Source organism: Lathamus discolor, chromosome 2 (assembly GCF_037157495.1).
Source record: "Lathamus discolor isolate bLatDis1 chromosome 2, bLatDis1.hap1, whole genome shotgun sequence".
Lineage (NCBI taxonomy): Eukaryota > Metazoa > Chordata > Aves > Psittaciformes > Psittacidae > Lathamus > Lathamus discolor.
The window spans coordinates 145049658-145065194 of NC_088885.1; the positions used below are offsets into that span (position 1 = coordinate 145049658).

The 15537-nt window shown below is 40.3% G+C and overlaps 1 protein-coding gene across 5 annotated transcripts in view; it reads right to left on the reverse strand.

The window, feature by feature from the left end:
* Nucleotides 1–7844: 7844 nt before the first annotated feature.
* TRPS1 (transcriptional repressor GATA binding 1) overlaps nt 7845–15537 on the reverse strand; it is a 215651-nt gene continuing 207958 nt past the window's right edge. For all 5 annotated transcript variants that reach the window (XM_065668831.1, XM_065668834.1, XM_065668829.1 and 2 more), the window contains one exon: nt 7845–14116. In XM_065668831.1, the coding sequence (XP_065524903.1) occupies nt 13055–14116 (1062 nt within the window). In that variant the 3' untranslated portion in view covers nt 7845–13054. The remainder of the gene's footprint in view (nt 14117–15537) is intronic.

The following is a 15537-nucleotide window of genomic DNA, read 5'->3' on the forward strand; positions in this document are numbered from 1 at the left end:
ATGAGAAAAGGCTCTGTCTTTCCCAAGACATGTTCCCAGCAATCAGACAATATCTGGTATAATAGTGGTCAGATCCAACACTTCCCACAGTCCCTGGAACTTTGCTGTCCTTGTGCATTGAGTAGTTTTATGTGCTAATTGTGATTAAACTTTATTAAATACATGTTTGACCACTGTTACATTTTGTTAATATCTTTTATATAATTGCACATTCCACTTTTGCTCCATTAATACTTTTTTCCAGCCCTCATGTTCCAACCTGAAATTCCTATCTTTTTTGTATATTTAGGCTTTCTGACATTGTTCTGCTGCCAAATGTCTTCATCGTCTTAGGCTGTATGCAGAATAAAGCCTGCCCTTTTATATATGCCAGTAATTCAGACAGTTCTGTGTTATTCCATGTGTCCTCACTAGCAGCAGAGTCTTTCTTTCAGGAAATGGAGAAAGCTAACTTAGGTGCAAACTCAGTGGCTTCTCTTTCACTTTTTGTTCTGTAATCTGAAACAAACTATGTAGAACAGTTAATTGTGTATTTTCCAAGAAAAGCTTTTTAACATACTAGTTTGCCTAGCACAGAGAAGAGGATATTGTATAATGTCATGATGAAAAATATCACAGCAATCTATGGCTTTAGATTTATAGGTGATGTCAGAGACTGATTGAATGCCTCTTCAAAAATAAGAATGATACAACTTGTTAAAAAACTGCATCTGAATTTTTTTCTACTAAATAATTAAGGTAGTTCAGGATTTTTTTTTTGTTTGTTTGTTTGTTTTGTTTTGTTTGTGGAGTGGCTTCCATGAAAGAGCTAACAAGAATACTTATTTGATTGTGGAACATAGACACAGATCGGGATTTTCTACTGTCAAACCAAAATCTTCCTAGAATGAGAATTGACATAAAACTTATTAGTTCTAAATAAAGCTCACGAAAACGTGTTGAAATGAGTACTTTTTGAGAAAAGAAATCTTTGCAACATCTCTGAAACACTTCACATTAAAAAAACCTCTTTGCCCTTTTCTGGGCAAGAAAAACTGGGTTGTCTCAAAAGTGTTGGTTATTATAACAGCTTGGAATGGACGATCATGTTCTATTCTGTGAAACTGGAAGCATGGAAATGTTCATTGTTGTTGTCTCTTTATTTATATAACTAGAAGCTGAAGATTTGCCCACAGAATTTATAATGTAAGACAACAGAAAATAGGAACATGAGCTATTTGATAAAATGCAGACGACTATTATGTACATATTGTATAGCTCTGTCTACAACTAAGTTAAATAGTAATAAGACCAGTCCACACCCAGTACCATGGGACATTTCCCCCTTCCTAAAGTTGATGTCTATCTATAAGATGAATCTGAAAATGCTTCTATCTTTAAAGCTTACCTAGTTAAATACAGCAGATGGCAGGTATTGAAAGATCAGGTAAAGCTGCCCCAGACTCCCTCATCAGACAAGGGAAATAAGTAAACCGAGGCAAAGACAACGTTAGTCAATCAAAAATGGTCAAGCCAATTCTCCAGTCTGAGAACATTTGCACATAGCTATGCTTGCACGCCTGCTGTCTCACAAACCATGCCCACATGCTGAAGTAGCATGATAGGTGGTTCAGGATGTATCCCATGTCTCTAGGCACTTGGTGCTTCCTGCTGGAAAACTATCCCTAAGGGTGTGGGTACAAGTAACACAGACCCATTTTTATTGCTTCCCCTGAGAGCTGGGAACGGTCTCCCCTGTGATAAATCCCCTATGTGATCAGGACCTGGTCAGAAGCACTTAGCTGACCCCAGCCAAAGTATGCCAGTGACTGCTCCAGCTACTAAACCTTGCAGACATTATCCAGTGCTTGTGAGACTGACTGAGCTGTAATTCCCTAGGTCTTCCATTTTCCCCTTCTTGGAAATGGGGGTTATAGTTCCCTTTTTCCAGTCATCAGGAACTTCACCTGGCTGCCATGATTTTTCAAATATGATGGACAGCTCCTTCAGGACCCGCGGCTGGATTTCATCAGGTCCCATGGACTTGTGCACGTTCAGGTTTTTAAGATGGTCTCGAACCAAATCCCCTCCTAGAGTGAGCCCAAGGTCTTCATTCTCACAGTCCCTGTGTCTGCCTTCCAAGACTTGGGTGGTGTGCTCAGAGCCTTTGCCAGTGAAGACCAAGGGAAAGAAGTCATTAAGAACCTCAGCCTTCTCCAAACCCAGTGTAGCCAGTTCTCCCAATAGCTTCCAGAGGGGAACTATGTTGTCCCTAGTCTGTCTTTTATTCGTTACGTACCTGTAGAATCCCTTCCTGTTATCCTTAACATCCCTAGCCAAGTTTAATTCTAACTGGGCCTTAGCCTTCCTAACCTGGTCCCTAGCTTCTCGGACAACATCCCTGTACTCTACCCAGGCCGCCTGTCCCTGCTTCCATTTTTTATAAGCCTCTTTTTTCATTTGAATTTTCCTCAGCAGCTCCTTATCCATCCAAGGAGGTCTCCTGGCCCTCCTGCTCCACTTCCTTCTAGTTGGGATGCAGCACTCCTGAGCTTGTAGTAGGTGGTGCTTGAATATGAACCAAAAGTCTTGGGCCCCCCTGCCCTCCAGGGCTTTATCCCATGGAACCTTACTAAGCAGGCTCCTGGAGAGGCCAAAATCTGCTCCTTTGAAGTCCAGGGCAGTGAGCTTGCTGCACGCTCTTCTCACTGTCCTGGGGATCTCGAATTCGACCATCTCATGATCGCTGCATCCAAGGCTGCCCTGGAGTGTCACATTTCTAACAAGCCCTTCCCTGTTGGTGAGCATGAGGTCAAGCATGGCATGTCTCCTTGTCGGCTCCTCTATTACTTGCAGAAGGAAGTTGTCTTCCACACAATCAAGGAAACTCCTGGATTGCTTGTGCCGGGCTGTACTGTCACTCTAACAGATACCAGGGTGGTTGAAGTCCCCCATGACAACAAGGGCCTGTGAGAATGAGGTTTTTCCTATCTGTCTGTAGAGTGCTTCATGTGCAGGTTCCTCTTGATCAGGCAGTCTGTAACAGATCCCCACAATAATGTCTCCCATTGCTGTTCTCCCTTTAACCCTGACCCACAAACTCTCTGTTGACTGCTCACCTGTCCCCAGACAGAGTTCCATACTCTCCAGCCTATCCCTAACATAAAGGGCAACACCCTCTACCTGCCTGACAGGCCTGTCCTTTCTAAAGAGCCTGTAACCTTCCATTACAACACTCCAGTCATAGGAGCCATCCCACCATGTTCTGTGATGCCTATTATATCATACCCCTGTAGATGTGCACACATCTCTAATTCCTCTTGTTTGTTCCCCATGCTCCAGGCGTCTGTATAGAGGCATCTGAGCCGAGCTCCAAATGAAGCCGGCTCATTGGCTGGAGAGGCTGGAACATCTCTACATTGCTCCAAGCATTTATTATAGGTGCTGGCAACTGACTGGGTGTGTTGGGATGGAATGATGCCCCCCTCCCCCAACATATCTAGTTTAAAGCATCTTTGACAAGTCTGGCAAACCTCCTACCAAAACTGTTCTTCCCCTTCTTTACTAGAGCAGCTCCACCAGCCCCCAGTAGACCTGGCCTACTAACTTCAGTCCTATGTTCAAGACACCCAAACCCCTGACTATGGCACCACTATTCTAACCATTTATTAATCTGGCCAATCCTCCTAGCCTTTATAGGGTCCTCCCCTGTATCCTGGAGAATTGATGAAAAGACAATCTGAGCTCCAGAGCCCCTAGCCACATCTCCCAGGGCTCTGTAGTCCTTCTTTATGTTCCCCAGGCTACTGCTATCTATATCCCTAGCACCCACGTGGATCACTAGAAGTGGGTAAGAGTCTGTGGGACTTCCTAGAGCAGGCAGCCTCTGCAACACCCCTGATCTGTGCCCCTAATAGGCAACACACCTCCCTTGGGAGTGGGTCAGGCTGACAGATGAGTGCTTCTGTGCCTTTCAGAGTCCTCTACTACTATGCCCCGCCACTTTTTCCTCCCAGCACCAGTAGAGATCTCCTTTACCAGTGCACCAGCCGGCTGTTTCTGGTGCGAGTCTCATTAGCCCCCTGCAGGACAGCAAAGCGGTTCTGGGTGGGGACAACAGATTTAGGAGGAAGCCCCTTGCTTGTAATTGTCCTCTTCTTCCTTTTTTTTTATTTTTTTTTTTATTTATTGCTGTCTCCCAGCTTCCCGTGTTGGTGGCCTCCTTCTTTCCCCCATGAGCTACAGGGGATGCTTGAGGCCCCTGCACAGTTTGGGACAGGAGCAAGCAGTCCTGCTTCCTCTCAGCTTCCCTGACATCTTGCGGCCTACTAATAGCATTCCGCAGCTCAGCCCCTGCTGCAGGAGGGCCTCCACCAGGGAGCACCGAGCACAGCCCTGCCCATCGTGCACCTTTCCCTCACAAGCCCAGTGCAGGCACCCTCTGCACTCCGAGCTCTGCGCTGCAGCCTCCCCTCTCATCGGCTCTGTCTGGGTGCCTACACTGGCCACCGCCGGGGCAACCAGAGCAGAGCTCCCAGAGCGGGCCCTGGTCATACGACCTGTGCTCACCATCCCGCTCGTCTGCCCGCACAAACCGCCTTGACCCGCACTGTTCGCTGCGCTCTTCATTTCCAATTGCTCCATGACGTATTTAATAAACATAAATTGGCTGAATTTATGAATGCTTATAATCACAAAATTATCTAGTCTAAAAGGATCTCTGGAGATCTGGACTCCTCCAATGGATGGCTATCACCATCTAATAAATTCCTGCTCTGAACATTTGACTGACTCTGTAGGAAAATTAGGATAGTAATGTGTATTTAAAATTGGGTGTCCAAAGTACACAATGTGAATGCCATCCTCAGGGAATACTTACTTTGAAAAATCACCCTACCTTTCTGAAAGGCTTACACACCTCATTCTTTCATACTCTGAAATCTATTTCCTATTCTATCAGACTTTATTGTGGGGAAAATACTTTGATTAAAAGAGAAAGAAAATATTCTCATTTTGCTTTGAAAGAATTTTTCTTTACAACAATAAGTGGTAAGAAAATATCTAGTTCCCTTCCTTGAAATGGTAATTTAGAAAGCCTTCCTAAGCCATTTTTATTCGCCTTTATTGTTTCATTTTCTTAAAAGATTGCCACAGTGAGAGGAGAGCTAGCTTTATGTAGGGGTTTCATTTTTGGTACAAATAATAAAATAAATTATTCCACTCAGAATAAGGTGACAGCAGCTGTATTGCCTTTGCAAAACAATGTTAAGATGAATTCTTTCTATGGCAGATTTAAACCATAGTATTGTAACAGAAGTTTTTGTTCTTTTATTAAAAGAGAACAAAATTTTTGTATTTCTTGCCTGTTCTTTTAAACAGTTGTATTACTTCTCTGGCCAACTCCACTGACATTTTATCAGTGCTGATGGAGCTGTTCGGAGGTGGGTAACAGAAATGTCACGTTATCAATCTCACCATTAAGCTGTCAGTTCCAAAGTAGTATTTGGAATTGAAGCAGACACCTCCACTGACTTTGCAACCATTATGTATAAAAGACACTTCTATTCCTTTGGATGTGCAGGAGACATTTTCATTTACCCACTAATACTCTTGTTGCTTTGCACACAAGGATTAGTCAGACTCTTCAGGGAAATCAACGGAAGCTGGTGTCAGTACAAACTCTACCTCCATCAGGTTTCAGCTGTCCCAGCTGTCCAGTGCAATTGCCCATCGTGGTTAAATTTCCAGCACGGACACAGAGACTTAACACTTCTACTGTCATTCTGCTCTTTCATTGGTTTTATATCCCCAACCAGTGTCAACACAATTTTATAAAGACAGACTTGTTTGTGATTTATAATAAATACGGTTGCAAGATAACTAGGCCATTTCTTCTATTAACAGCATAATATTGAAAGCACCCCACTTCCCTTTCGTACAGAATGAAAGCCACTGCTTATTCACTCTGTCCACTTTATTCTGCATCAGCATATATTCGTTTTTTGTTTTTTTTTTTTTTAATTTATACATTTATAATTCTTCTTTGATGCGGGTCAGGACCTGCTACCAGCAGATGTATTGTATTCCTTTATATTCTTTTATATTCCTGGCCTGACTGCACCCAGGATAACAGAGCTCTGACCTATGTCAAGATGAGGCAGTAGCAAAAACTAAATAGGAAATGATCAAGTACATAGCTGCTAGAACAAGAAGTTCCCAGATTCTTGACATAAATTTAAACATTTTAATTGCATATTAAGACCTGATAACAATGTCAGTGTACACTTATATGAGCTGCTTACATGTGGAGCTGCTGTTATAAAAGGAAGGCATTAGCACTGTAAGTAGGTTATACAAATAACAGAACCACAAAGGAAAATTTGAGGTCGTCAGCTCCTACAATTATGAGCTCATTTAAGTATATGGAGACAGAATTGCAATATTAAACACTGTTTTTTACTCTGATTAAAGACTACACTGGTCAAGGATTGTTTTATAAGAACCTAGTTTGAGATTAAATCTTGTTATCCCCAGAGGTGTTCTTAAAACAGGTGAAAATACTTGATTTTTGAATTTTAACTTTCTCCCTCTGTACATATATAAATGTTCTCTCTGTGAATATATATCTCTGGAATATGTATATATAGTTTATATACATATTCTTACATACATATATACAAAGTGCATATCTATAGTCTTATACAATGTGTATCAACTAGCTTTTGCATAAAGCCTTTTTCAAAATGCGTAAGGTTTAACCGTAAAGTTGTTGTCTTCAGAGCCAGTACTCCCTGTCTTTGAAAGCCTTTTTTCCCCCCTTTTTTTTCCTTTACTACTGTTATTATTTTTATTAATCTCAGGAAATTAAAAAGAGACTGAAAATGCATAGGGTCTGTGTCTGAATTCACTGGAAGAATCAATTGCAGGGGGAAGTTATTTCTGGCATGGTGTTTTTAAACTCCAGAATATTTGTATTCTAAGATTATTAAGAGATTTTGCCATTTCATGTTACTTTAAAACATGATTTTGTATGAGAGTGAACAGTCTCTCAACCATGAACATGAGACAAAACCTATAGAGAAAGGAAATTACAGCATAATGGAAATGATGGCTGGGAGCCACACCACCCTGGGCTGTGAGCTCATCCCAACAGAAATGCCAAACTGAGCTGATTTGGTCAGTGCTCCAGTTTGGGATCTCTGAGGAAATTTCCAAGGTTGCTGCAGGAAGTGGTGGTGGCAACATTGTAGGTGGCATTTTCTGTTCTTGAGTCACCATTGGGTAAGTAACCTGTGTGATGAGAGCAAGATGGTTTTCCTGGAAGAGTTGTGATCATGATGTGAAAGCATGGTCCTTGATTATTTAAAGACCACCATGGACTTTGTGCCAAAGGTACAATTGGTAAGCCTGAGGAACTGATCCCATTTCAGTACCAGCCTCTCTTACATGATATCTGAAAATTATTCCTACATTTGGTTGTCTTTGGGACAGCAGAATAAAACCAGTAAGGAAATGCCAGGCTGCTAGAGTACTGAAAAAAGTTCAAACCCCACTGAAATAGGCTTTCAGTCTAAATCCTCTCATTAACTTGAATGAGTTTAGGATCACATCTAGAGTCCCTAATGTAGAAGGACTGCAGTAGGGCTAATCTCCTTTTGAAGGAGCCCCTCTCTTTTCATGCCTTTACTGTTTGAGCAATGCTGCCTTTGCCTTTCAGTAATCACCATCCGTTACTCATAGATGCTGTCAGGCCCTGTCATGCCCTCAGAGCAGCTCAACTCCAGATTGTTTTTCTTCCCAGCCCCGCAATGGTGTAGTGACACTATGACATTACATTCTCCCCAGAAACAATGACATGAATCTGATTTATAACTGGTGGTAAAACTTTATTATTCAAGTTTAGATGTAACAGACATCTTTGCTGCCTGAAGATTGTTTGCATAAGAAATACACCAAGAACATGTTTGTGAGTAGAAATGAACATGCACTATGAAAACCAAAAAACAAAACAAAACAAAAACCCAAAACAAAACAGAACAAAAAACACATCCATGTGTTGTAAGGACAAAACATTAAGAGCCAACATTCTAGAGTCAAATCAGGGCTACAAGTTTAATGATGGTTTTTAGCAACATGAAGTCATTCTTTACGAAGTACTTTTTTTTTTCTTTTTTTTTTTTTTTTTCCTTTTCCTGCTGGTGAATTTTCTATAAGCTAAATTTACAATGGCATTTTGAGATGTTTCCTTTTCTCCTGTTCTCCTTCTATGTACAGCTCAGAGGCCAAAATGATTGGAATGGAAAACTGTGGTTGCTGTTACAATGTTTATTCTAAGAATCTTATTTTACTACGTGTAACCAAAAAAAAAAAAAACAAAACAAAACAAAAAAACGAAACTGGTACTTATCTGGCTGGCAGCCATTAAATTATTGTCTTTTATCCTCTTAAAAAGAGGTAAATTGGGGTATATGTGATTACTATCTAGGTAGCATCTCACTAACTGCCAGCTTTTCAGAGCTGGCTGAGTGAAACAAAATTGTGAGGAAAAGTGTGGGGATGGATCCTATTCTGAGGTAAGGAAATTATGTAAATCATTCTACTTGGCCCATCTTAACATTATAGAAAAGTTTAGAAGGGATTGCTCACTTATCTATCATATTTGGGGTACGTTGACAAATTGTTTGCTGTTCTTTGCCAAGCATAACTGTTTCCACAGAAGCAGAAAGAAATATATCTACCCTTCTGGCTGAACAGAAGTGAACTTCTAATCTCTTTGGCTTTTCCTGACCAGTATTAGGAATTAGCATCTTAAGTCAGCCAAGAAAAATCAATACAGGAGCAAGAACGCACATATATTTAGGCATCCTGGGCAAAAAGCAGATGGTAGACAACATCCCTAACACATAAAGCAAGTAGTAATGATTACACAGCAACACCGCCAAGTCCAAAGATGGACTTGAAAGTCTGTTCCTGAACTGAGTACTAATCTGTGGTTGCCAGATAAGGTCTCCCTACTGCACAACCGCAGTATTTCAGCACTGTACACAATTAGCATCGGTCCCTTTTGTCCTGCTGCCCCTCTAACTGCAAAAACAATCTCTTGCCCACAGCATGCCTCAACTTGTTGAGTAGTGTCTATGTTGTCTCTGTTTAATACTGTCACAGTGCACAACAGTACATTTTTTACGCAAAACAAGTGTCCAATGTCCCTCCTCCTTTCTGGATGGTCCGTGAAAATTTAAGGTGGGAGTTTCATCAGCACAGTGGCAACAAGGTGCAAAACTTATTTTGGAAATCACTCTTAAGTTTAGCACCTGAACACAAACTGTGCTCTGGAAAATCTTCATCTCCTGCTGCATTATCCTATGGGGCAGCAGCCCCAAAGTGATAGCTGAGAGGCAGTCCAGTTGACAGACGTCTCATGATGGCTCCCTCTGTACAGAGTGCTAATGGAAACATTGTTCCTGTTCTGCAATCTGATTAATGACAGGTATCACAAATCCTCTGGTTCTGAGCCATCCACTTGTTTTGTGGTCCAATCTGAGATACATTTTAAGATCTCAAGCCACCACTCCTTAGTAGAAGTACAACACCCTGCAGACACTGACAAATAGAGAACAAAGAATGATTCTTCAAAAGTTCAGGTTTAAGTGCTGTAAGCTGATGGAAATGCAGCAGGTGCAGTAATTACTTGTGTGTGCTAACATTGGTTTCCATCTGAGAGTTATTAAATAAGATTATTCTTTTTCAATGTCAGAATTTATTTTTCTTTTGATTAATACCCATTGTGAGGGGGGCTGGAAAAGAGAGGGAGTCACTTCTCTTTTGTTCACAAACAAAACTGTGCTCCCCCCAGCCCAATCAAAGAGAACAGGCTATGGCAAAATCCCATTTCTTACAATGCAGAAATCTTTGAACATCTCAATATGTCATGGCAAGAACAATGAACTTTTTTCAATTTTCATTTGCACCATCTATGTGTGCAATACTAACATTCAAAAATCTGTCTTGTTCTTTGCACTCGTAGGATTTCATTTCTCCTCATCCCCAAACCCTGATATGTGTATTTCCTGTTATTGGCCTCTGCTTCTGAGTTTAGCAAGAGGTGTCATGAAGTACAGGGTGGTGCTCAAGTCTCACAATGTGCATGTCCCCCCTAAGCTATTTGACATGAAGATGTAGCTTCTATCAATGAAGAAGCCACAGGAACTCGTAGGTCTTAGATGAAGTAAGTCAAACCAGTAACTACTGAAAACCGGCAGGCAGCTACCTCCAGAGCTGATAAAAATCACTGCTTAGTGAGTCTAACATGTTTCTTGGAAAAGCTGAAAAGAACACACACTGGACCCTGACGTAATGAAACGAGGGCAATCTATTTCAGTCCCCACAGAAAAAAAAAAAAAGAAGAAACTAAAAATACCCAGCAAAAATAAATCCACAAAAAACAAGTCAGAACTTATTATTGGAGAACAATAGTAAAAACATAACCAGACTTTGTCTGGCACTGGTAACAAGCTGGAGATTCATCTAAAAAATAGAAGAAGAAGAATGTGGCCCAATATCCTTTGCTAACCTAGAACACTATTGAAGGGTTATAGAACACAGCCGTGAACAGACTGAGTGGGACTTTCCATATGCTGCTCACCAGTATAGAAGCAATGGGTGGAGCAGGAAGGAATGCAAGCCTAATGCTGAACAATAGCCTGTCTGTGCCTAACAAATCAGAGAAACTGTGCAATAACGTTTCATCTGTGTGAAAACGCAACATGTAAAATACTGACAAGGTCAGCAAGACCTTTGGTGATCAACTGTGTTAAGTGCTTCTCATGCATGGTAATGTTTGTTGCCAGCTGCTTTAGGCACATTATTTTTCAAAAGACCATCAAAGTGCTGAACATTTAGGCCAGTTCCTTCCTGGTTTTCCTTTTGCCAACCCCTATAAGACATTTCCTATCACCTCCCCTTGTATCTTCCACCTCCCTATCTGGTTAAATATAAGCGCACCAAATTCTAGAAGGGAGAATGGTGAGATTCAGGTAAGTTAAATACAAGAACTTTTTTTTGTTTTTATGATGCTTTAGTTTCAATTACATGAAAATCTGAGAAAGGCGGCATGTAAGTGAGATCAGAATAGGACCCTTTACATATAATCTCAAGTGAGGACTTAGTCCAGAGATATTCTTATAGAACATTTTAAAAAATAAAATGCATGAATGGAGAAATAAAAGACAACATAATATCAGAAAGACATTTTAAACTTCATTCGCTGCAACATTCATGAACCAGTTGAGCTACACCTGCCATCCAACCATAAGGAACTAAGACCCTGCACTGCGAAAAAGAAACAAACCCAAACAAAACAAAAAAGCAACTGCGTAATATTGTAAAAATGGAGTGCAATGCTACTACAGAATGCAATAAAACATCAGTGCTGCATCGTCAAACAGCACTTATCAAAATAATTTCTGAAATGTTTCTTCTGAAACACAGACAAAGCAATAAAAAGAGGATATATGTTTATCATTTTAAGCATAACAATGTGAGTTAAGAGCTTAAGAATACAAAAGTACTTGGAATGAATAGTGCTACCCTTTTTTTCCTAAGTAGGCATAAAAATATTTTCATTTCCTTCTTGTTTTTCCATACCATTAATATCAACAAATTTCATTCATTTCATGTTATCGTTTACAACTTTAATGCACACACACAGAAAAAAAGATACCTACTGCAATAGAAATAGTTGCTTCATTACCTTGTTTGCTACATTTGCAAATGTAAACAGCGAGGCAGAGCCAGAACTGACTCTAATGCATGATGGAATATCTTTGTTGCATACGTACACTGTAGAAAATAATTATTCAATATGTCAGGCACCATTATTTGAAATGTAATACATTAATATTTACTAGAAAAATAAGGTTTTTTCTATTTGTTCTCCCAACTTCTTTAATGAAATAAGTTAATCTGACAGTGCATCCAGTAGCTTGTAATATCTTCTACATCCCTGTGGCAAAATAATAAACTACTGGTTGGGACACTATAATGAAAATGATTAAAGTCAGTTCTTGTACACCCTTGTAGCAAGCATGGAGGCTCGTCTAACAGCACCTTTAACCAATTATTTAATATTTAGTTATTTAGCCCTATTTCCCTGAGCAGTTATGCTGAGGAGCTTTCCCTTCATGGATAGTTTTTAAAAAGCTTTAAGTATTAAAAAGTACTATGAAGACATTTAATGCTACTTAGCAAAAGCTGGTGTAAGTCTACTGAAGGGATTGACTGGTATGTATAGCAATATTAAGCCTGTGGAGAAGTAACCTTAGACTTTAAGGTTTAGAAATGTAATATATTAAAAATATATTAAAATAAAATACGGCAGGTTACCTTATTCTATGCAAATTAAACCTGGAGTGTGGCTTCTGTATTAGACTTCACTTGCACGAAACGGGTTTCCTAGACTAAAGTGTGCCAGAAAGAATGTAGTGATAAAATGGTAGCTAAAAATCAGCTGCGTCTGAGAAACATCTAGATGGAAATTGCTGCCAAAGCTTTGAGGACGAAATGATCCTAAGGCATGTTGTAGGGCAGAATTAGCCCAAATTAAAGAAAAGAAAATGACCTTTTAACATCTGTATATTTCACAAGTCTAGTTCTTATATACAATGTGCATATGTTCACTATACCCCTGCAGCAGTATATACATATACACATCTTTGCACTCTTGCCAGTTATGTCTCTTACACAACAGCAAAGGTATTAACTGTCCAGTAAAATTTTCTCAAGGTTATTCGCCATGTTTCACTGCATTCTGGCTAGCTTTGGTGGGCCATGTCCCATATAATTATCTTCTCCCCCTTCTGGCCACCATCCAACTGTTCCTTTTTTCTTGGTAACCCACTAATTTAAAAGGGAAAAAAAAAAAAAAAGAAAAAGAAAAAAAATTAAAAAGGGATTTAATATTGGATAAGGCATGCTCTCTATATGAAGTGCTTTATAGGTCTTCACAAGACATTACAAGCTATTGAATTCCCATCAAGGAAACCTATTTCTGTTTAATTGTGCTAAGTGCTAAGGTTTACTCTTTAGGTTTTCCATTCTTTTCAGCTTGTGCATTGTTCCTGTGTAGGCCCCTCTGGATGTGAGTTGTGAAGTCATACTTGTCCGTGCAAAGATGCTGGCATATGCTGCACTGGAAAGGTCCACTGTCACCATGGCAACTCATATGCAAAGCATACATCACTTCATCCAGAAAGACAATGCCACAGTGCACACACTTGGTAGAAAGTTCATCTTGAGTACTTCTATCAACTTTTTCTGTTTTTACTACATTCAAGGGACCTTCATTTTTTACATTTGGTGGTGCCTTACTCTTTTCCTTGGAGGCACCATTTGCAGTTGGCCCAGGTCTGGAATGCTTTATCGCCAAATCTAGAGGAATGTCATTGTCTGATCCGACAGCTGAAAAATGAGGAGGCAGATTAAAGGTGGGATAAGGCACATAGTTTTGGCAAGGATTTGGTAGGCCAGGCACATGACTCAAGTAGTGTGGATTCCCAGGAACAGACAGCTTATATTTACTCCAGAATCTCAGCCAGTCAGCTTCACTCTGAAAGTCATTGTGTACAAACGGAAGTCCAAAGAGTGGGTACTGGTATTTTTCAATAGGGCTTCCAGGTGGTGAATAGTTTGGATGTTTCGCAGGTCTCATGTATTTTTCTATCGGGCTGCCTCTCTCTGAGCTTCCTTTCCCTTCTGATATCGATGAACTGTTTCCTGGGTCTCCAGTACTTTCCTGAGGACTTTTTATCTGAATGTGCAAAGGTTGCATCCTTTTGTGAATATCCAGAGTTTGGCTGACCAATATTGGCTGCTGAGCAGAATGGCTTTTAGTCAATGAACCTGGGGCCTCATATTTACTGAGGCTGGGAAGCTGAATTTCTCTCTGATGACCTTCAGGTAAATGATCCTCTGACCTCCTCTCTAAGGGGCTTCCATTGACTTGTTCCTCACTGCTGCCCCTCTGCTGTTTGTTTAGCTGCTCAGCCTGAAGTGCCTCTGGGTTAAGGCGCTTTCTTGTTCGTCTCCTAATGATCTGCTCGCCATTGTTCTGCTTAATGATGTTTAAAGGCCTGGGAGTCTGTGTGGAACACACACATAATGAACAAAAGGAAAAAAGAAAGACACATTAAATCTGCGAAACCATGCTCACCCGAATTTATTGCTTCTTTTGTGAAGAGGTATATTGTAAGAATTTTATGGGAATGTCCAAATTTCAACCCAAATGCTGTTTCCTGGCCCCTCATGTTAAATGTAAACTTCAAATTTGTTTTATCAAACTAAGTCAACTGCCTTAAACATATTATGCCTCTTTACTTAAAAAGGCATGAAGTATGCAAATTGTCAAGGCATTTATTACCCCTTACTACTGAAAATTCTGGGGGAGATGTGCTGAAAGCGGATACTGAGAGCTGGGGATGAGGTGGGAGATGCATAGCCCTATGCTCTAGTCTTATACTATGCACTATATCACATGGGCTCGTATTGGGCAGGGTTTGTATGGATCTCACAGTAACAAAAACTGAGTAACACTTACCTTGATACTCACCCCCTTTGACATGGATAGAAAATGCAAGCAAATACAGGGCTTGCAAACCACCACTGCTGTCACCTAGCAAAAGGGTTGCAGTTCTGCTGTGGTGGTGAGTGGGATGATGGTGGATGGAAAGGGCCTAAGAAAGATGGAGAAGAAAGCCCAGGAAAACTTTTCCTGTGCACCAAAAGGTCTATGTTGGACTTTGGTACCAACTTCCCCTCCTTCATCCCTACTGTATTTCCTTCTATATGTTACAAATGTTGTGCTAAGTCATTCCCTAAATGTGGAAAATAGGGTCTGCAAATAAAAGAGCATCCTGGAATGGACAGAGGGAAGAATTAAATGAGGACTTCTGATTCCATTTACTAATTCCAAAAACCAGCTCAGGGTAGGTGGCCTACTTAGATGAGAATTGAAAATACTTTCTGGTGAAAAAGTAAAAGAAAATTAATAAAAAGAGTACAAGGACAGCAGCCAGCCTTCTTGGAAAGGCCCCTCAACAGGAAGGCAACGTTATGTGAATGAAAGATGGTGCTGTAACGTCGGTATGTGTTCCTGCACTGGGAAGATGTTAGAACAGCAAAAACTACCTAAAAGTCATTCAGTTTGGTGTGCTGGCAGTTGCCATTTGTCTCATCCAAATGCACACATAATCCCGTTTTGGTTGGAGGCCAGAAAAGTGCCCTACACAGTATTCCACTTATATGTTTATTTGGAAATTTTCTTTTTAACATTGTTTCAAAGTGCAGATTAAATTTTGGCATACAGTCAATATCCAAAATAATTTGTACCCTGAATGTCACGTAATTTAGATATATTCATAACTTTGAATTAATATAAAAATATCCAGAGCTGGAAGAGTGCTCACTTTATTATTTGTAGAAATCCAGTTTCTCTCTTGACTTGCCATCTTCCTCTCCTCTTTCACCTGTTTATTTCCCTGAAGTTGATTTATCCTTAATGGC